The 21,796-nt window shown below is 41.2% G+C and overlaps 1 protein-coding gene across 6 annotated transcripts in view; it reads right to left on the bottom strand.

Annotated features, from left to right (window-relative positions):
* The window catches only part of TRERF1 (transcriptional regulating factor 1), a 107,116-nt gene that overhangs the window by 14,543 nt on the left and 70,777 nt on the right, over positions 1 to 21,796 (bottom strand). For 3 of the 6 annotated variants that reach the window (XM_061991362.1, XM_061991363.1, XM_061991361.1), the window contains 7 exons: positions 16,979 to 17,076; positions 7,545 to 9,190; positions 6,922 to 6,971; positions 6,015 to 6,165; positions 4,852 to 5,100; positions 1,054 to 1,423; positions 398 to 458 (listed from right to left, as the gene is read on the bottom strand). In XM_061991362.1, the coding sequence (XP_061847346.1) occupies positions 398 to 458; positions 1,054 to 1,423; positions 4,852 to 5,100; positions 6,015 to 6,165; positions 6,922 to 6,971; positions 7,545 to 8,921 (2,258 nt within the window). In that variant the 5' untranslated portion in view covers positions 8,922 to 9,190; positions 16,979 to 17,076. The remainder of the gene's footprint in view (positions 1 to 397; positions 459 to 1,053; positions 1,424 to 4,851; positions 5,101 to 6,014; positions 6,166 to 6,921; positions 6,972 to 7,544; positions 9,191 to 16,978; positions 17,077 to 21,796) is intronic. The other 3 variants (XM_061991364.1, XM_061991365.1, XM_061991366.1) reach the window with 3 other exon arrangements.

Genomic DNA, 21,796 nt, shown 5'->3' with positions numbered 1-21,796 from the left:
GAGCTGAAAGAGACACCACTGCTGAGGGACAATCCTACTAGCAGTCTGCCCTGGGGAACCTTCCATGTAACACCTCTCCAAAGCTCCCCAGTTATATACATAAAAGCAAGAGTACTGTTTTCCTCACGGCCCACTTCTTAGCCATCACTAGCCATTGTTTCACCTTCAGTGGCTCCCATCAAGCCTCTCCTAGAATTTTTGAGCCATGACATCTATATCTTCCACAGTCACTTTGACCCCAGTGACCTCAGCCACCATCCAGAGCAACCTTAAATGCAACCAGCCCAGTGTGATTTCAGACAGTCACTACCTGCCCAGTGCAGAACACTTTAGGCCACCGCTCCAGGCTGGAATTAGTTTATAAAAGCAGTGACAGAAACAGTAATATTTTTCTTACGGTTCAACGGTCTGTTCTCCAGGCCCAGGCGTCACTGGAATGACACTTCCATCAATACTGTCTGAAACAGAGATTGGATCTTGAATTTAAAAAGGTATTTTGGTAACAACTGTATGACTGCTGATGTTCCATCCTCTTAGGCTGCATTACCACCTCCCTGTTAACACCAACATTACTCCAGTCTATCATACAAAAGTTATCCTTTTATCAATATTCAGGCAGAAACGGTCTAAATTGTTATAGGTAACAGGAATGTCCTAACTTGCAGAGGTTTCTACTGCTCTGATCACGTACTATTAGACACCTTTTCTTGCGAAGAACTGAACAACAAACACTTAAAATGAACCCCATGTCTCAAACCAGATCTTTTCCCTCCACTCCAGAAGGCCCAGATGGCACAATGGTCCTCCCTTGAGGCAGACCACATTGAAAGACCACAGTCTGACTCTCTGGTTAGGGTCCTCTACTCACTTTATGCTTTATCACCAACTCCACAAGATCTAAAGCCAAAACCCTAATAACAATGGACTTTTCCTGCGAAGCAGCAGAACCACCCATGCACATGAGCACAACATAAAAACCATCAATGTGGTAACATCAGAAGAGAAGACAGTGGCAATTACTACATATTGCCACTTCGTAAATGCCATACTTACTAGACCGGCACAGAAGCACCCGTGGAGTAGGTGTCAGTGGAGTAAGAGGCAGCTGAGTATGTGAGGTGCTATGAGATGACGTGATAACACTGCTGAAGAGCCCAGAGCCATGCCTAACTGGACTGAGCATGGGTGGTGGAGTGTAGGGGGGAAGCTCATGTGTCCGGTCCAGCAGATGGTCTCCGAGGACACGGGGAGAGCGAAGCTGACTCTGGTACAGGGTGGCACCGGAGTGGGACATGCTGAGGTTGAAGGAAGGAGGAGGTATGAAGAGAGGTTCGGGTCTGTGCCGATACTTCTTTTTGTCCTGCAATGGTTTGAAGTTTTCTTCCAATTTTACAGCACTTTGATAAGGTTTTTTGCTGATTTCCTAAATGAAAACACAGAGAACTTTAGTCTTTAGGCATGCTTAAATGCGGTTTGCACACACAGTCCCCTACAGCTTAGGGCAGCAGCCACAGAAAAGCTGTTACAATCAGGTACCACCAAAACAAGCCTGGTCAATATCTGCTGCCACACAGAAGCCACGGGAGAGTGAGAAAAACCAGGACAAATTACCCTCACCTCACTCAGCAAGCTCTCTGGGTTGAGGTAGGACTGAGCCACAGGCAGACACTGAGAGGCAGCTGCCAGCTTTTGAAGGTGCAGGGAACACCTCTCCCAGGCTGCGAGTCTCTCTCAAGCTTCTTCAGCTCCATCCAAACACCCTGGGCACTTCTACATGCACTGAACACACACAGGCTGTTGGAAGTTACTTCATTACCCGGTCACAGTTTATTAGAGACTTTATACGAGATGTTTTCCTATGCATTTATTTTGTTTGCCCAGGAACAACTCATGAGCTCAGTGAAATTTCTGCAGTACTCGGCAGCAGGAATGGAAGAAAAATGTAATAAATTCAAATTCTTTGCCTCTTATCACTACATTCCCATCAACTTGAGTACAGTCCAGCTGCAACAAATCTTGAACTTAACCCTCTCCTCCTTCCTTGGAGGAAAACAGATAGCAGATGACCATTTAAGGAATTCACACACTGTAACAAACCTAGAATTCTAGAACTTGAATGTTAAAAATCATTAAACAATAAACCCCTAGAGTCCAGAGAAACAGAAGGTACAGAATTTGTGCAAATCTAGAATCTGGATTTCTGGGGGATAGGGGTGAGGAAGGAGGAAACAAGTTCTCAGGTTGTGCTTTAAGAACACACAGAGGCAGGCAGATAAACACACTATTAAACATGCTGCGTTGAGGTGTTCAGATTGTAGATCTCGAGGATTAACTTGAAAAGCAGAAGACAGTTTTTGACCGATAAGGTTACTCCAGAATGTATGAATCTGGTAGTAATACATAAATTACTACAATGTATGTTTAGACAATATACATCTTTACACCATGGGTGGTTCTTGAGAATCACAATCACCCAATAAAAATCATGTTAAAGGAACATTAGCACTGTCACCCTTTATCCCTTATGTTAATATGTTCCAGCTTGTGGAAATGTTTTTGATTACAGAGGTTCTGTCCTCTCTGTTAGACCATGGCTGTATCCTTTCCAACAGCTGTTGGCATTTTTTCTCTCAAAAAAAAATTAAATTTTGAGGAGTTTTCCTCTTCCAGGAAAAAATTCTCTTTATAGAGAATTTATTCTCTTTATAGAGAATTTTGTTGATAATGAGCATTCAGAAGAGCTAAGAGCAAGGGTTACCTGTAACTACAGATATTACCTATCACAATGGTGAACATTTAGGGTTCAAAGAGGAGAAAGTAGAAAATACACTAAACTTAAGGGGAAAAAAAATTAAACCAAAATTTAAAAAGAAACCCAGAAGACCAGATCCAGGTCTTTGATTTTGTTCTGCTCTTTAAATGCGAAAGACCCGGCATTCCTTTCTCACTAGTGTAGAGCAAACTAACCAACCAACCGAGACAACAGCTTACAAGTCCTACATACCTCCATCTCCTACGCTGCTTTACCTAGAGTCTATACCTTAGCCTCACTGTGGTTATGCCAACATTACTTTGAAAACCAACACATTAAATATTAAACGAGACAGTGATGTCCATGGCCTCTCAAAGCAGAATCACCCCTCTTCTGAAGCTCCAGGAACTGATTCCCATTCTTCAACACTGAATGCATTCTGTGGGCCCTGCTCATGCACCTTGATAGATTCACTCTGGGTAGATCCTGATGGACCTCACTTGACTGTCAGCTTCAGCTCACAATCCTGTGGCCTTGTTAAGAATATTTTAAGTTTTCTTCTCCTGGGTGATGTTACTGATTTTGTGAGTTTTGTGAGAGTTTTTCTGGACAGCTCAAAGCGCAACATAAATAAGTGCAACACAGCTCCAGTTCTGTGGTATTAAAACCAAAAAAGTCTCCAACGGCAAATTCTCTTTAGAGAAGAGGGAACTGTAGACCTTTTGATCTTTGAATGTTTCCAATGCTATTGCTTACATAAAAGACAGGATCCAGAGAGGAAACTGTATGAATTTAGTTTGCTTAGGCAGTAACAAAGACTACAAGCATAATTTTGAGTGAATGGATGCGCATTTAGCCAAACACTAGCAGATTTAATCACAGTCACTTTACACACGTTGCAGAAATACACAAGCCCAAGCCACCTACTCTGATGTCTCTAGAGAAGATCTCCCACTCAGAGCTCAAGGATTCAGAAAAGACTGTCCCTTTTCTCTCCAGAAACTAGAAATAGAAAAGAAAAATTGTACTGCTGAGTTACAAGGTAAGTACTGGGAGATGCTGGCTTCCACAGTAAAGTGGAAGTTTGTGTAAAACCTCTGCCTCAAAGGAAGATTTTTTAGATATATATATATATATATATATATTAGCGTGTATGTCTGAGTGAAGGGTCAAGGAGGAGGGTGATAAATACACAAATATTATAAGGAGTCACCCATGATAGTATATACTGTACTCTCAGTTGGCCATCAGCCTCAGAAGAAGGGAGGATAAAAAAAAAAATCAGTCACGTGAGCATTTCTCTGCATTATACAGATAATACTGTACAGTACTTACACTCCCCACTAACGTCTTATCATGGCGCAGTCGGCAAGCATGAATATGAAGGAACGAGCAGTATCTATTCCTACACTGGAATGTGAAATAAATACTGCTTGCTGCAGGACTCTTTCAGGAAAACAATAAAGAGCAATCTCACATCAGTTCCTTGTGCTGCCTGGCAATTTCAGTATCATGAGCAAAATGAAAGCACTCAGCGTAGCTACTTTTCCTGTATCAGAATTCCCAGACATTAACCCTGAGATCTGATGCATGCAGAGAGAAAACGAAAAATGACTTCATTGCAAAATCAAGTCAGCAAGCTTCATATTGGCTTAGAGTACACATTGTAAGCACTGCATAGTGCCCTCCTATCTTTGGCTGAAACGAGAAGCACATATATCTGACTTGAAAAAACAGGAAGAAATAAAACTGCTGAATTTAAGCAATAACATAAAAACAGAGCAGCTTGAAAAGCAAAAAACAAAACCAGTAGAAAGATATTAAATCCCTTTGTTCTAGTAGGATGAAAGAATATCACATTCCAATTTCAAATTATTTACTTTCAACCGAGGTCTCGATTCCCCAGCAAAGGGAAAGATTAATATTCTTAAATGACTGAGGAAGAAATGGTATGATGCTACAGGCTTTTTAGTTTATTAGGCATCATTAAGATTCCAGAAAATATTCTACAGTGTGGCTGTTTCAGAAAGTAGCAGCACTTATAAGCAAAGGGATTTAACAAGCAGAGTACAGTTAGTGGCAAGAAACGCAGCACTCACAGAGGATGAGCAGGGGTTGGCCACTTTTGGACTGCACGGTGGAGAGTAAGTCATCTTCACGAGAACGGGCATCTCATCATCTGACACAGAGTTGGCAGGCTTGTCTTTGACTGTGACAGCGCTGGCAGAGGGCTGCGTGCTGGGCTCGGGCGACAGAAGCTTTACAGGGACAGACACGGGCATGACGATGGGCGCGAGGCTATCCACCTCTTTAGGCAGCGGCTGCTGTGGTGGTTTCTCTCCTTCATCCTGTACAGACAATTAAAGGCTTTGAGCCTGGGTGAGGGAGGGCTACTTCTGGATCGATACGCTACGCAAGGTATGTGCCGTGGCTGAAAAGAAGCAGCCAGGGTTACAAAACACATGACGGCGTTGCTTCTTGGACTCTATTTGCCTTGAACTAAGTTGGCACATTATTTATGACTCCTACAAAGGATTCAGCCTCAGTGATAAATCACCACATTAAACGTCTTTACAAGGTAACTTGCAGGAGGGGAGATAAACACGTGCTCTTTTTATCACTATAAAGACAGAATTCTCCATCATCCACCTAAAAACAAAGACGCAGATGCTGTAACTCTGGTAGCTCTTTGCCTTCCTGTGATATTCTCCATTAGGATAGAGTTTCTAAAATATCAGGAGAGAGAAAGACTGACTGATGGAGCAAATGATTTTTATGCAGAACAAGTCAAATGCACGTTTTTGGTTTGGTATTTGTTGATACCTATAGAACTAAAACACTTGGAAAGTAAGCTGTCAAAGATTCAACAATCCTGCTCCTGGGACAGCTTCCAATAAACATCCCTTAGTCATCCGAGTAGTCCAAATGAAAATAAGGAAGACTTGATGTTCCTGATATTTCTAATATAATAAACAAACATGAGGGGGAAAAAATTTAGACGTTCCCGACACAACTTTGTATGGTATTTTTGTAACGTGCAGAGAAAGAAAGGGACAAACGCTGTTCTGTCCTCCACCACTGCTTCTGACTTTAAAGCAGGACTCCTGGCCTACAAACTTAACATTTCTACTTACACAGGGTATGACACAACAAAACAGCGCTGAGAAGAACAAGTTTTGACAGCAAAGCAAAGCATGGCAAAGCAAGCAAACATCAACATGGAAAGGAAAGAGCCAAATACCAAAGGAAAATGAATAGCTACCTGTTTGAAGTTAGGAGATGCTCTCACTCCCCCGTGTGACCTCATGTGACCATTTAGAGCAGGCAAACTCTTAAACTCCTTCAAGCATATTGAACACATTAGCTTGTTCTTCGCATCAGCTCTCTCAGGAAGTGTTTCTCTGTTCTGGCCACTATTTTTGTTTTCATTTGTTTTAACATGGAACAGAAGAAGAGACATTAGTTTGGCACGTTCCCTTTGTTGCAGAGGAAGCTTTTTAGTCCAGGAAGTCAATAAATATTTACAGCTAGATGGGTTATAAAACCACAAGTGAGCATAGGGTGAGTTCTGTGGAATATGTGAGCAATAACCTAGATAGCTGCTCTCAAGATAGGGAGAAGGACAGTTACAAGTAGGACACACTCATCAAAACATGGTCCTTGGTATGGAAAAGTTTGAGAGCCTACAAGATTTATCGTGAGAGACCATCATTTCCCCACTCATGACAGCAGCTAACGAGTACTTGGACACAACACCCCTCTACTTATGGTTGGCAGTGGTGCTGGAGGACACTTCAACCTTTTAGAGGTGAGACCTTAAGAAAAACAGAAGATCTCTGCTGCCAGAGAGACAAATTCAAAGGACATATTGTCTCGTCTCTTACAAATGCAAACAAATGCAATGCTGAGAACAAAATGCTCCCCTGCTTTTGCTTTTCGTTTGGTGTTTTTTGGGTTTTTTTTTTTGAAAGCCAAAGCATTTATTTGATTATATTGCTGAGGGGGAAGGTGGAAATCACACAAACTTAAATTTGCAAAGCATGAATTTAAAGATGTTTCTAGAAGAGGAATAACTATTACCTATGCAAAGTGCATTCCCCTCCCTCTAAACTGCAGCACCCCTTTGTGTATCTTGTATTCAAAAGACAAAAAAAATCTTCTAAAAATACCTTTGTTCTGGGGATAGCGGCTGCGGTCTGCCGTCTGATAGTTGCACCTGCTATCGAAGGAGAGAGGAAAAAGAGAAGAAAGAGAAAACAATTTCTCAGGAAATATTAATGCGTGAGTGCAAGTACCCACAGCGTTACATTTGCCTTCTGCGTATTATTTTACTCACATTAAAAAAAGTCTGAGTTGGGAGATTTACATGTCTCTATCAAACCAGTGCCTCTGAGAACATGGCTAGTACAAGTCTTCCTACACTCACCTGCTATTTCAAGCTTTTGCTCGGATCCAGAACTATTACTTTTGGAAGCAGAGAGTTGACTAACTCTTCCTGAACAATCAAACCCACAGGTTTTGAAAAATTAGCAAGAGCACTTTGCTACAACTGGCTCCCTCCTCACCAGAACTTCCCAAAGACTCTCCCAAGGGAAGCAGCAACCACCAGCCTGGCTTGATACCAACCCAGCGATGCAGACAGGAGAAGTCTGTCAATATAGTTCCCCAAAACACCCCAGTGATGCCCTCTGCTCACATCCCAACCTTCAGGCTCTCCTGCAATTTTTTCATTTCCACACCTTGCTACTCCTCTGCAAAATAAGTTTGAGTATGGACCCAAAATTGCACCTACCTGAGGCCATACAGTGCTTGGAGAGTCTTGCTGAGAGCTTTTGTTGTTCAGATGAACTCCTGAGGGTGGCAAAAGAGTTCGATGAGGGACAGAATTCATGTCCTGCCGTGAAGGATCCTCTGTGGTCTCTGGTGGAGTGAGGCCGACATGGGAGTTCAGAGATGGCGCTCTGCTCTCACTCGAGTATTGCTTCTGCTGATCCTGGTGCTGCTGCTGCTGCAGTAAACTCTGCGGGTACAAGTGCCTGTACTGTTCATGGGGATCCTGGTAGCAATACTGAGGCACCGCTCCCAACTGGATAAGCTGCACTGGATGACTGGGATCCTGAGAGTACTGGTGTGGTTCATGCACAGCCTTTGGCTCGGGTTCCCTGTGATACGGAGGAAGCGGCAATTGTATCTGTTGCTGCTGCAACTGCTGCATGACAGGCTGTGTTTGGTAATACTGAGCTATTTGCATTGGGCACTGCCGCGGCTGCTGCTGCTGCTGCCGCGTGGACTGTTGCTGCTGCTGCTGGATCTCCTGTATCGCCATGCGCTGGTGCCCCTGCTGTGGCTGCGCGTAGTACTGAGCCTGCTGCAAGTGCTGCATCTGTTGCGGTAAGAGCTGCTGGGACTGCATTTGTTGAACATGCGCCTGTCCCTGCTGAAACGCAGAATGCATCTGCATCTGCGACAAATGCTGCTGGTAGTCGTAGTACAATGGTTGATGCTGCATGATTTGCATTTGCTGCTTTTGTTGTGTGCTTGCAAAACTCTGGTGCGTTGGCTGCGGCAGTGGTTGGTATCTTTGCACGCTGGGGGTTACAGGCTGTTGCTCAACCGCCGGCTTCTGGGACAGCAGCTGTCTGAGTGCGCTGTCGCCAGAATTATCCATCATCGAAGACTCGGTGTGCAAAACCTGAGCCACATTGTTGACTTGAATCCTCAGATTTTGGTTAGCAAATACTTGTGTAAAGGAGTCCAACTTATGCAGGACCCCACTGGTAATTTTTTGCGATCGATTTTCACTGGGTTGAGAGTAAGAATATTGGTATCCATCGTGGGACTCCCCCTGCCCAAGGGGGCTCCACATTGCGCTTTGATTATTTAAATTGTTCCTCACTGGGACGTGGTTTCCTGAGCCAGAATGTGTCCAACTGGTTTGTCTAGATGTGTCCATTGACCCAAGACTTTTGGAACCTACAGGCAAAGCTATGCTGTCTCTTGAATCTTGGGGAAACTGGGGAGAGAGAGGGGATGCCTGGGGAGCATCCATAACAGATGTCCCATAGCTATGATTTAGAGATGGAAGGGAATTCATTTGGTGTTGTTGGTAGTACAAGTTCTCATTGCTGTTGGCAGTATGGTTAGTCTTATACAATTGCTGGTCCCCCATTTTTGGTCACTTCTGTTCCAAACTTACAGGCACACGAACCATTGAAATCTCTATGAACCCTGAGATAGCTGAGTGAGGGGAAGGGGAGGGAGGGGGGAAAAGAAGATAGAATTACTTATAATTCAGCATGTCCATGTGCATCACAAGCACTAAGATTTGCTCCAGTCTGGCAGTAATTCCAATCTCAAACTCGATGTTGCTTCACATCTTCAATAGATGGACCGTGGCACAAATCCTATGCAGATCAATAGGTTCAGCATGCCAGGCACCTGAGGAGTAAGAGAAAGACAAGGTAAGTGCTGGCTTTCTGCATAAAATGTTATTGCTACTGCCTCAAAGGAAACTGTAAAATCTCCTAGTTTGAAATACATAATCAGATGCAAAATTGAAGCAGCTGGGCTATTCCAGAGCAGTTAGATTACTTCATCTCATTCCATTATCCTGCCTCTTTCTCTAGTGCTCTGATAAAATCATTCTGCCAAACCAATAAAGGTTTTTCTTCAAAACTGTTTTTTTCCCTACAGTATACGAACACTCAATCAGTTTTAGTCGGCCACATACTGCTCTCTAAAGACTACTTTTAGCCAGACAGCTGACCATGAAGCCAAGTCACCTTCCTAGTGTTACAGCCTTCTCTTCAGAAGTCACACATCCATTTTATACCACAAAATCAAGCACCACGGACACCACAAAAGCCTGAAAAGACGGGTAAACACAAAACCATGGCTTTGAACAAAGATGACTATACTCAAGATACCAGTGTCTAAAAGGACATATATAAAAGTTAACTGAAATCTGGAAGGCACAGAGCCGTCCACACTGGAGTTGTCCACTGGTAGTAAGAAAACAGCACATCACTGAAGAATAAGTTGCAACAATAATGCTCACTGTTGTGACAAAAAAGAAAAAAATCACAAGCACAGTTACCCAACTGCATCTGTGCACATAGATTTGTTTGTTACATCTGTGTGGAATAATGCTAAGACAAAACCAGCGCATGGAAATCTTCTCTTATCACTTACCTTTATATCAGGAGCGCTGAACTCCAACATCTGTTCCACTCTCTCATCCTTCCTCCTTCGCTTTGCATTATTTTAACAGACTAATTTATATTGGATGCAACCTTTTGTCATTTTTATTATATAAACTGTAATTCAAAGTAACACTTTACAGATGTCTGTACCGGTTTTGATTAATAAAACAAAATACATAGGCACATTATAGGGTTGTTTTACTACTCCACAGTATGAAGCAATCACTGTGTCTGCCATTATGCACATGCACAGAGGTACAATATGCCTATGCATACATAAATAGGCTTTAACATAAAAGTTTCTCCTGAACTTTAACAAGAACACAAATATTAGACCACAATCTTAACGCTGCCTCCTTCACATCTGCCATTCTAAATGTGATGCTTTGCACCAAAGACTCCTGCATATTGATGATCTTACCTTTTTAAACTTAGGAGAATCCTTGATCTAGATGGATAAATGTGAAGTCACTGATGGAGAAAATTTTAACCATTGCCAGATGCATATTAACGAGGTCTGTGCTAGCAACAGCAAATAAGGGTAATACATAGCTTCGGGCAGAAAAAAAAAAACGCTTTTCCGTTCTAGTATAATATATGACAGAAAACCATAGCACCCAATGAAGAGAGCTTTCAGTGCGTACATGGGTTTTGTGTAAACCATCTGCAGCCATTAGCATGTAACATTTTCACGTGACAAATAATGGCTGAGAATAATTGCAAGTTTATTTCCCCTTTCCAGAAATATACATTGCTTCATAGTTTCTCTGAATGCACTCTCTTCCAGACTTTTTATAGATGCACAATTTAAAAAAGATAGGAGTCAACAATGAACGGTCAGGCTGCCAAGATTCTTCAGCCACAATCCAACTTCAAAGACTTCCTATTAAAAATTATGAAGGGAAAATAAACAAAGTCTCCACAAAATATTTGAAGGGCATAAAAATAAACACTGTGTGACATTTCACACTGAAAGGCCATCAACTTTTAGAGAAAGAAAGGGGTCCAACACAGGAATATGCATCTCCTCTTTTGCCTGCCAAGTTAAGAAAGCTCAGCTGAGATGCTCTGAACACAGTTTCAAATGAAAATAGGACACTATTGGATCTGTCGATAGACCTTCTGTATAGGAGGTACGTCCCATTTCCCTCAACTGTTCTGCAATTTACAAGTTCCTTGATTTTGTTCCTTTTTTTTTAATAGAGGCAGCTATTAGTCAAAGGACAAGAGACAACAGTGAAACAAACCACTGAGAGAGAATAAGTGTCTCTGCAAGACCACAAGAATTTCAGGAGTAAGGACAGTAAGTGCACTTATTCTTAAGGCAGCAAACTACACTATTTCAGGATAAAAATGAATCAAGCAGGCAGCCAGGCCTCTGAGCCGCTGTTTCCACAGGCAGGAGCATCATGGTGACAGATGCTACTGCCTGTATCAGCAGCCACAGTTAGCTTTGTGACCATCAGAGAAAATGTCAGCCCTTGGGCATGCAACCAAATTCCACTTACTACATCCATTCACCTAGGGCTTACCTATCACAGTTCTCAGGGTATTAGGAAACATTCAAGAAGGTTTTACATCTGAGGCATTAGCACAAACACTTATAAAAAAAACCCACCAAAAGCTCATAGATATTTCTCCTCTAGCAGCTTCAGCATCCTTAACTCAGCTCCAGTTTTGGAGCTGGGCCATACTGCTGTATGTTAGGTTGATTCTAGAGCTATCACGGTTACCCTTTAAAAACCCAAATAAATAAAAGGAAAAAAAAAATTAAAACATTCCTTTCAAAAGCATCATTGATCTGGAGGTGGAAAAGTGCAAATGTTTAAAATTTGTCTTTTTACCTTCAGGTAACTTAGAAAAAATAGGCACATTGAAAAAAGTACAATCAGTAACAAAACCAGTTCCTTAGATACAAGTTGTGGAGATATTTTTGAACAGGCTTAAATTCAAGGGCTTCATGTTTTACACATTGAGCATTCCCTGTCCGCTTCAACAAAATGATAAGCATATACATTTATTGTCAGCTTAAAATCTAAGCAACACCATGAAGATTTTAGAAGCACCAAAGTTAGTCTCTGGTCATCTGGGAAGCCATTGGCAGCATACTGAAAGATTTTTGTTTCTTTCAAGGACAGGGAAAAGGCACTTCTTCCCGGTTTTTGTTTAGCACTCAGGCCTAAATGCCCATCAGTGCAATTTACCACAACTCTAAATGGTTAAATCAAACAACTAAAAAGCAGCAGGAGTTTTACAGCAACAATAGTTCTGCAGTTCTGTGTTTGTTCTCTTCCCAACAGTCATTTACGCTACTTAACCTATTACTTTTCCAACATTACAGATATATCCAAATTACGCAATCATTACCAGGAAAAATGCAAAAGGACAGCAACATTTCTGTAGACTGTCTAGAAAGAGAAATAGCATACTTTAGTTTGTGAATGGAATCTGGACTCAAATTAATGTGAGTTCAATCAATTTCAACAGAGACAAGAAAATAGTTGGAGCGATACCTTATCATTTCAGCATGGTCCCCTGCAACTTGCATAGCTCCTGTCTCCAGACTAAAATTCAGGGACTTGCCAAGCTGGCTGAAATGTCTTTATACACTCCAACTGTCTCTCTCTTCAAACACAAACAACTGTAAAGCAATAAAAGTCTCTCCTGAAAGAACGCCATAACTTAATTCTAGTAAACATGAAATGGAAGAATACTCCAACATTATCAGTCTTCAGCAAAGGTGACCTGATTTTCCTCCTTCATAAACTGTATCACTGGAGAGCCAAAAGAACTAAGAGGACCCGACAGGCAGTGAAATACCAAGGAGATGGTAGTTACATAAAAAACGACACCCTCCCAGCTCCACACACTACAGTAGTTGAAACCTGCAGAATTTTTCAACTCTAGTAAGTAACAGACTGACCACAGTTACACTGCTGAACTGCTCGAATCCACGTGAACTTCACAGCAAGACATCCAGTCCAAATAAACTGGTGCATGAAAGTTGGGCTGGGTGTGGGCTGCAAAACACTGGCACTGAATGCCAACTAGTGTCAGTTTCAGAACTGAGTTAACGGAAGCAGATAACAAAAGACTGGACCATAGGAGAGCAGATGCTGAAGAAAGCAGGCTGATTACAAGGCCATAAAGTTATTATACCACTGGTCTAAGCCATCTCAGTAGGTTGTATGGCTGTGTATCAAAAGGGGATTGGATGCTACACTTTGTCTGACTCCTTTAAAGTTTTTCAGCTACCATTTTACAGATTAATTATTAGTTAGCCTGAAAAAAAGAAGACTGGTTAAGGTGGAAGATGCAAGAGACCTCTATGTCCAATCAGCTTCTACAGGACAGAACACCTGCAGTTGACACTCAGAAGCAAAAGTATCAATAGATGCACATTTACTGGAGCACTCTCTCTCCTCATGTCCCTCCCTCCAGGGCAGTAACACTTCAGTTAAATTAAGTTTAACCACCACTCTTAACAGTCTAAACCGTTTTCTGTAACACTTAACTCAAGGCATGTCTGCTTACAGAAATGTGCCATTGCTATATTGTGTCCCAATACTGCAGACGTTTTAATTGTGCCTTACTGCCCTTCAGTAACACAGGCTGAGACAAGGCTTTGCCAAGTGGCTGACTTTTGCTATTAGAATATAAGCTTCATTTTTAACCACAGATAAGGTGAACTCAATATACCAAAAGCTCTCTGTTCCCTTTCTTCCTTTCATTTTTCTCCCACTTAGCTTCAAAAGAAACAAAATAGGGTTCCACTTATTCATTTTCTTTTTTACGAGAATGTGTTTATTGGCCTATTTTGTTATTCAGAGTCATGAGATGTTCTGTCAAGTCATCCTTACATCAAGACAGCCATCATTCTCATCATCTTATTTCTTTTAGGACAGACACACGAATATACAACAGCTCCTTCTCTGATAGCCTCTGTTCCGCTATCACTGATGCCACCGGCAGCCTCTGCCACACAGGCTGATTAGAATGCAGTCTTGCAGTAATAGCACAAGATGGGCATGATTTTTAGCTGGGCACTACCAAAATAAAAACAATGCCAGGAACCTATGGAGAAGAGCAGCTTTAAAAAACCAAGGCAGCACTACCTAAGAAGGGACACACCTTAATTTTCAGGAGTAAAGCTGGCACTACTCCAACAGCTGTGATAATGCTAGATGGCTGAGCACACAGCATTGGAAGAGGAAGAGCAGAGTATTTCTGAGACTCCTGTGCTCTTGCACGCTGTTCAGATACCAGGTTTGCCTCTGTAGCTTTTCATGTAGCCACAGTTCAAGCCCCAGCTCCATTTTTTTTTTTAGCACAGGAAATAAGCACGTGAAAAAAGCCACATAGTACCGAAAGAGAATGAATAATTTTTAACGCCAAGCAAGGTGGCTGGGGGATCTAGCAGAGAGAGAAGGGGAATGAAAGGTGATAAGACAACAACTCCAACAACTTTTTTTTTAATTATCTAAAGAAACCCTGAAGGAATCCGATACAACAATAAAGAGAGGCAGAGATTGAAAACAAAGGTGAAAAGCTATAAGGATCATGGTTATTTTGGTTAGAACAGAAACCAAAATAGCAATATGGATTTCAAGGACCAACAAGAATTTTACACAGTATATTTTATATCTCAAGGACAAACACTTCTAGTGCTGAAAATCTTTTCATCCCAATCCTGGACACAACTGCCTGTATGTTTTCTAATGCACTTCAATTTTCACTTTTTATGAACATCAGAGATCTCAAATCCATGCCTGTATCTGCATACAAACCCCGTTTGGGGTTGTTAAGTAAAATAAACAACAGCAAGAAACCCACATCAGTACACCCGAACATAAGCAAATAAAATAACTACAAAACTAAAAAGAAGATGGAAAGGAAACAAAATATTTATTACTTCTGATTTTATAGTGAGCATAGTAAGAAAGCTATACACTCTTAAAACAGAAGGGGAAAAAAAGATTAGTTGTTTTTTAATATTAATGCTGGAAACTCTTCAACAGTTGCACAAATCCTTCAAAAATTATCATTCCCTTTGCAGCCAAGCTCCTTCTGCAGTGCAGTTGGAAAGGCTGCTGAGTCTCATGTGGCTGCTCATTTAAGCTGTTCCCATTTCCACTCTTAAGAGAGACTAGAATGTCCTAATTCAGTTTAATAAGGAACACATTGGACTTGGGGGAGGGGAGAGTAATGATAGCATTGGGAGGGGAACTGAGCAATTTCTCTACTTCAATGAAGTTTTTAAAAAGGGAAAAAAAACCCCACAACCCAACAAAACAACAGCAAAATCAACAGTTGATCATCTCAGGCAAGTCTCTAGAAAAGGGGGAGGAGAAAGGAAGACAAACAAGCAGAAACATTTCCCCCTTCTTTTGATCTAAGTTATAAGCAGAAAACGTATTCTGAGACACTGGTAATTTAATGAAAACTTTTTTTCCCCAAAACTAACAGAATTCTGGTTATTTGAGAAGAGGAGTCTGATTTCTACATAAAGCTATTAACTCAATTTAGTTGAAGGGAGATACAGTTCCATGAGTCCTGAAGAAAAAATAAGGTTGCTTCAACAAACCTGATTATATTTGCTGTCAGTGGATTGGCATTACAGTTTCAAGGTACTTTGAAGGGTTTGTAGAACTGCCACTGAAGCATGTATCACATTACTTCATAAAAATGACAAATATAAAATGATGTGATCTCCTCACAATACTGATTAAAAATAAAAGCAAAATATAAACCTTGACTAAGGCCAGAAGGTCCCTAGAATTGTATATTCTATGACTAAGCAACTAAAAAGCGTAGGAGGACAGCATAAACACAATGATTTTTTTTTTTAATACTCACCAACACATTACTGCATATTTGATCAAGGCTGAAGCTATGAAACTTGATTTGAAATCTCTTCAGCCAATCTGGGTATAATTGGCTACTTAGATGAGATTTATTGTAGTACCTTCTGCTAAGTCCTACATCAAGGGCAATACTCTCCAATGCTTCCCAGAAAACAAACATGCCCTTTTATCAAAATTGTCCTCAATTTCATACTTTAGCTTACTTCTGTTGCTGAACTGAGTGACTTGTTTCCCCCAGAAAGATCCTAGTTCTGCAGACTTGACAAGACACCAGAATGAAAATCTTAGGACAGATTGGTTAGACCTTGCCCACTTATCACATGTGGCTACATTACGACCTCTGGTCACTGTTGTTGGTTTGGGGGAGGAGGAAAAAATGTAATGTGTTTCCACTCAGATATCAATCCATCGGCTATTGTTGTGACCACAGCCACAATAAGGTGGATAAGGTAGGTAAACTGCTGGATAAATCCCACAATTTTAGGATAAGGTGAGGCTATACAGTGCACTTAACCAGTTTCTTCCTGACATTTACAGCATTTATGCTCTGAAGCTTGTGACTGTAACTGTAAATGTTGTGAAACAGTCAGAGAACATATGCTAAGATTTGCAAAAACAGGCAAGAAGGAAACATCCTGAGACTGAGAAACAATTAAAAAAAAACAGGCGTAAGTAGTAGTATGTGGAAAATAGCATATGGACAAGCTTTTATTAGAGAGGGGACAGCTATTTTGAACACAGTGTCTCCTCCAAAGGCAAGGGTTCTCAGAAATGCAGCTGCAGGACCCTGTGAAAAGCCAATTCTAAAATACACCATGTTGGTACTTATCAATGGAGCCAATTAAAATCCAATGGCTATGCAGAGCTGACTACCATGGCTGATACTTTTTTTTTAAAAAAAATAAGTTAATGTCCATTTTGCTTGTATGAAACAATATAGTCAAGATAGTTCTTTATGAAAGATATAAATTCATGAGGATGTCCTGTATCATACATACTGTGGTACATAAAATAATGTACCAATACACAACTACTCATATCTGAGAAGTCTGTCAATAAAGCCACAGAGTCAGAGCCCAAATTTTGGAAATCAAAAGGCATGGAGCCTCATTAAACACGTCAGACTTACAAAAAATGGATATATGATTCTGAAACATTACCTGATTTTTGAGGATCTGAGATACTCCTGTATCTTGCTGCGCTGTCTTTGCCATAACATTTCATGCTGCTTTCATTCTGTGATCTCAATGTGATGTATCTAAACACAAAGCCAAATAACGGAAATTAGGTTTTCGCCCCATGTAATTAGCTTATAAAATACCACCACAGCTTGCCCAAACCATGAGCAAACTTGCAAGATTGAGCTTCCTATTGTAAAATAACAAAATACTAACTTCTATTCAATATAGTATCTCCATGCTACTCAGTTCTTCAAGTCACTATTGCAGAAGACATCTATCAGCGCTATAATTCCCTTAAAGAACAAGAACTTCTTTTCCATATCGATAGTGAGAGATAGCTTCATTGTCAAATCTCTGGGATTGATACATCCATTATCCTTCAAGTTACAGACTGAAATACAAGTAAATTAATCTTTTCTTCTTACTCATCTTAGTGCCTACTGCAAAATGAGAAATGGGTTATGTTGATGCAATAAATAAAACAAGATTGTGCCTCTACTGCAGAGACTGTAAAGATTTCACAGCATCTTACATGGCTTTTAGAGAACCCAAAGAGAGGCTGGATGCTCTCACGGAGAGATTTCCTGGCCCAGAGCTTGCAGCTTACACATGATGAGTATCACAAACAAGAAAAGGTACAGCAATCAGGAAGGGAGGGATTAATTAAAGTCAAAGGTGCAGGAGATACAATCAGGTTGTCACCCAGTGCAGAAGAGATATCTAGACAAAGCATCTTAAATTATTTAAATGAAAACAACACATTTGTTTTTGTAGATGCTGCTGTCTTGATAGCTTTTAGGAAGGCTTTGAACACCCAGTCAGAGCTGGCTGACATTGTTGAAAGGCCACTTTCCATAATCTTTGAGGAGTTGTGCAGACTGAGGGACATCCCAGAAGGCAGCTAATATCACCTCCATTCACAAGAAGGGTTTAAAGCAGGATCCAGGAAATTTAGGCCCATCAGTCTTACTTCAGTCTCTGGGAAAGGTATGGACTGAATCCTCCTGGTGGCTATTAGAATTCAAATGAAGCATGCAACTTGGAAATCCAGCACAGTTTCACAAAGGTGAAGTAGTACTTGAAAAATCTGATTGCCTTCTATGACAAAACCACCTGCTTGGCTTATGTGGGGCAAGCAGCAGACACTGTCCACCTGGATCTTTTCAGTGCTTTCAATACAGTTTCCCACAGCCTCCTCCTGGAGAAACTCTTCTGTTATGGTCTAGACAACTGGTCTGTGTAGTGGATGAGGAACTGGATGACAGGCTGCACCAAGGGTAGTGGTAAGTAGCTCCTTTTCAAACTGGCAGCCTGTCACAAGTGGGTCTCCCAGGGATGGATACACTGTTTAATGTCTTCGTTTAATGGTTCTACACTGTTTAATGTCTTTGTTAAGTGATCTGGATGATGGGATCAAATGTACTCTGATGAAGTTTGTCAATAGTGCCAAACTGAGCAGGGAAATAGACATTGCAGCGGACAGCCAGACTGCAGGAAGAACTGAAGACACGGCCAAAGTGGGCTAATAAGAACCTTATGAGGTTTGACAAAGATAAATATAAGGTGTCGCACCTGGGAAAACATAATCCAGGCAGTGCCGCAGCACAGGCCAGGATCTACGCTACCAGGATGCATCTCTGTGGAAAGGGGACCTGGGGATCCTGATGGGTAACAAGCTCAATTTGAGCTACAGAGTGCTGCTGCAGCAAAGAAAACCAACAGGGTGCAGGGTTGCATCAATAAGGGTATCACCAGCAGAAATTAAGTGATTTCCAGGGAGTTATCAGGAGGTGTCAACATAGATTCACAAAGAGGAAATACATCTTGACCAACCTGTTAGCCCTCTATGAGGGCATAATTGGTTTGGCTAAATGAGGGGAGAACAGTGAATGTCATCTACCTTGACTTCTGCAAGGCTTTTGACACTGTCTCCCATAACATCCTCATCAGAAAGCTCAGACAATGTGGATTGGATGAGTGAATGGTGAGGTGGATCAAGAGCTGGCTGAATGACAGAGCTCAGAGGGTGGTGATCAATGGCACAGAATTGAGTTGGAGGCCTGTGGCCATTGGGGTTCCCTGGGGCCGGTCTTGTTCAACATCTTTATCAATGATCTGGATGAGGGGACAGAGTGTACCTAGGGCTGTTTAGTCTGGATAAGAGGACACTGTGTGGGGACATCTCATTAATATTTACAAATACCTAAATGGTGGGTGTCAGGAGGTTGAGGCATCCCTTTTTTATGTTGTTTCTGGTGACAAGACAAAGGGTAATGGAAAAAAGCTGGAACACAAAAAGTTCCATTTAAACATAAGGAAAAACTTTTATTGTGAGGGTGAGAGAGCCCTGGCACAGGCTGCCCAGGGAGGGTGTGGAGTCTCCTTTTCTGGAGATTTGCAAAATCCATCTGGATACGTTTCTGTACATCTTATCTAGGTGGACCTGCTTTAGCAGGGGGTTGGACCAGATTATCTCTAGAGGTCCCTTCCAACCCCTACCATTCTATGATTGTCTTACTGTACTTAGCACATTTCAGACAACACCTGGAATACTGTGTTCAGTTTTGGTCTCGGCTATACAAAACACCAAAAAAATCAAAAAACAAAGAACAAAAATATGGGCAGGCTTTCTCCCCAAGAATGTGACTGATTCCTCAATGCTTGACACTTTTAAGATTTTACTGGACACAGTGCTGGACCATCTTATCCAGAGAGTGCTTTTGCAAAGAAAAGTTGGACTAGATGATCCTTGAGGTTCCTTTCAACCTCGCATTCTATGATTCTGTGAAACAAGCTTGGAAGCTTAAGCTGCAATTCACAGCTCAATGATGTCAATGGGAAACTCTTCATTCACATTGAGCCCTGACGAGTTTTGCAAAATCATTCCAGGCACAAGAAGAAACTGAATAAACAAATACTTGTTGGAGAAGGGCAAAGATAACCCCAGTGACCTCAATCTGCACTTTCATCCTGTCCCCTTCACATGAGACTTGTTTAAATTATTCTTTAAAAATCTATGAGAATAGGTCCCAAGCTCTGTGACACTACTACATGCAGCAAGAAGCCATCTCCGAAGTCTAGCAGTTTCTTGCATTGAACAAGTGGTCTCCCCCTCCAGCAAGAGGGAGATGAACCTAAGCAGCTCCTTTGCCCCAGTCAAAGCCAGCTTGGGCTTGCCCCTTCACCTTCCCCCAAGCCCACAGAAAACAGATAAGTCCACAGCACAATCCAGACACTAACCCCACTCCATGATATCCCGCCATCATAGGAAGCAGCAGAGCTCCTGACATGCCCCAAATGCCTTTCTTCAAAAGAACACTGCAGTTGATGGTAAACACTAGTAGCACCACACATGGACATCTGGATTTTCTTTATTCCAAGTGTATTTTTGCTTACATTCTTGCAGTCCCAGTCACTTAAACCTGTGTGCATCCATGTCTTGATACAAATGCAAGCTGAAATGCCACAAACATCCTCCCAAAGCAAACCTTTTGCTACCTGCTTGCATCCTACCTCCTGATGGCTCTTAGCAAATCCCATGAAATTTGTCACTGAAATAAGACAGGCATTCATATGTCCACATGCACTTAATGCTCTATGCAGTCTGGGTTTTATATTGGTATTTAACACCTTTAGGTCAGTAATAAGCATACTGAAGCTTCTAGATGACTGAGAGGTGTATACAATCACTTCGTGTTTCTAATAGGAAATACTCAGAGACATAGGTAAAACCCAAGGTTAACAGTCAAAAGAGAAAACTTCTTTTCCCCAGTTTAATACAGCTGTTTAGAACAAGGTGTTTAAATTTTGTTAAAGAAATAACTGTTTCATCATGAGCAGTCACCGAAGTCACAGTATATAGTTTTGCTTTCTTTTTCATTTATCCACCTGCTCTGGAAAAGCCAACAATAGTATTAAACCTAAAAATGTTAAAGTACTCTGCAGAAAAATCATCCCTGGCTGCTTCCTTAGAAGCTGGGCCAATGAACATCTGGAAAAGCAACAAGAGAAATGCCCAGGAAAACCCTTTTCAGTTTGTCTTATTTGTTTTGTCTGCTTTTCCCACTATACCACCACCAGAGTTGAACTACCATTCACATGCAGTTTTATGTAAATTAGCTCTTACACATAGATACTACAGTAAAACAAAAAGCCAGCCAAACAACTTTGGTCACTTTAGAGCCAGAGGTAGTGAACTCATTGCTGATAAATACTGAAAACAGTCCTAATGTAATTGAAGGACCCAACACTGAAAAAGTAGGTAAGATTCACAAATGAGGTTTTAATTCCTTTCATTAAATTTTAATCAGCATCTCGGTTTTTTGAGGTTCAGAATAAAAAACCATCTAGCTTTATACATTTTTGCCATATTGTTCTGTTTTGCTCTCATCCCAGCCCCTAGATCTTGCACATAAGCAACGTATGGTAAGAAGTTGAGAAGTGAAGCCTACAGCAACACTTAGAAATTAAGAGCTAAGTCAGAGATCAGCTATCCCATACACACAATATAAATTTTTCTTCTTCTCTCTTCATTAGGATTGATGACACTGCTGGAAAATAAGAAGCACATAATACCTTTTATGGGAACGTAAAGCACAGATGAATTAGCAAGGAAAGAATGCAGCTAAATCAATTTCTCATCTCAAGATGGTAATAGAGGCAATTTCTTGAACTTTACTATGCTTGTAATGTATTGATCATCAAAGCTTCGCACTGAAAGTTAAGCTAGGTATTTTTCCAGGGATAAAATGGAGGATGGCAGTAAAATTCTAGGCAGTGCACCAAAGAATGGGCATT

Source organism: Colius striatus, chromosome 2 (assembly GCF_028858725.1).
Source record: "Colius striatus isolate bColStr4 chromosome 2, bColStr4.1.hap1, whole genome shotgun sequence".
Lineage (NCBI taxonomy): Eukaryota > Metazoa > Chordata > Aves > Coliiformes > Coliidae > Colius > Colius striatus.
Note: the sequence above shows the minus strand (reverse complement) of the source record. Positions and strands in the feature narration are given on the sequence as shown.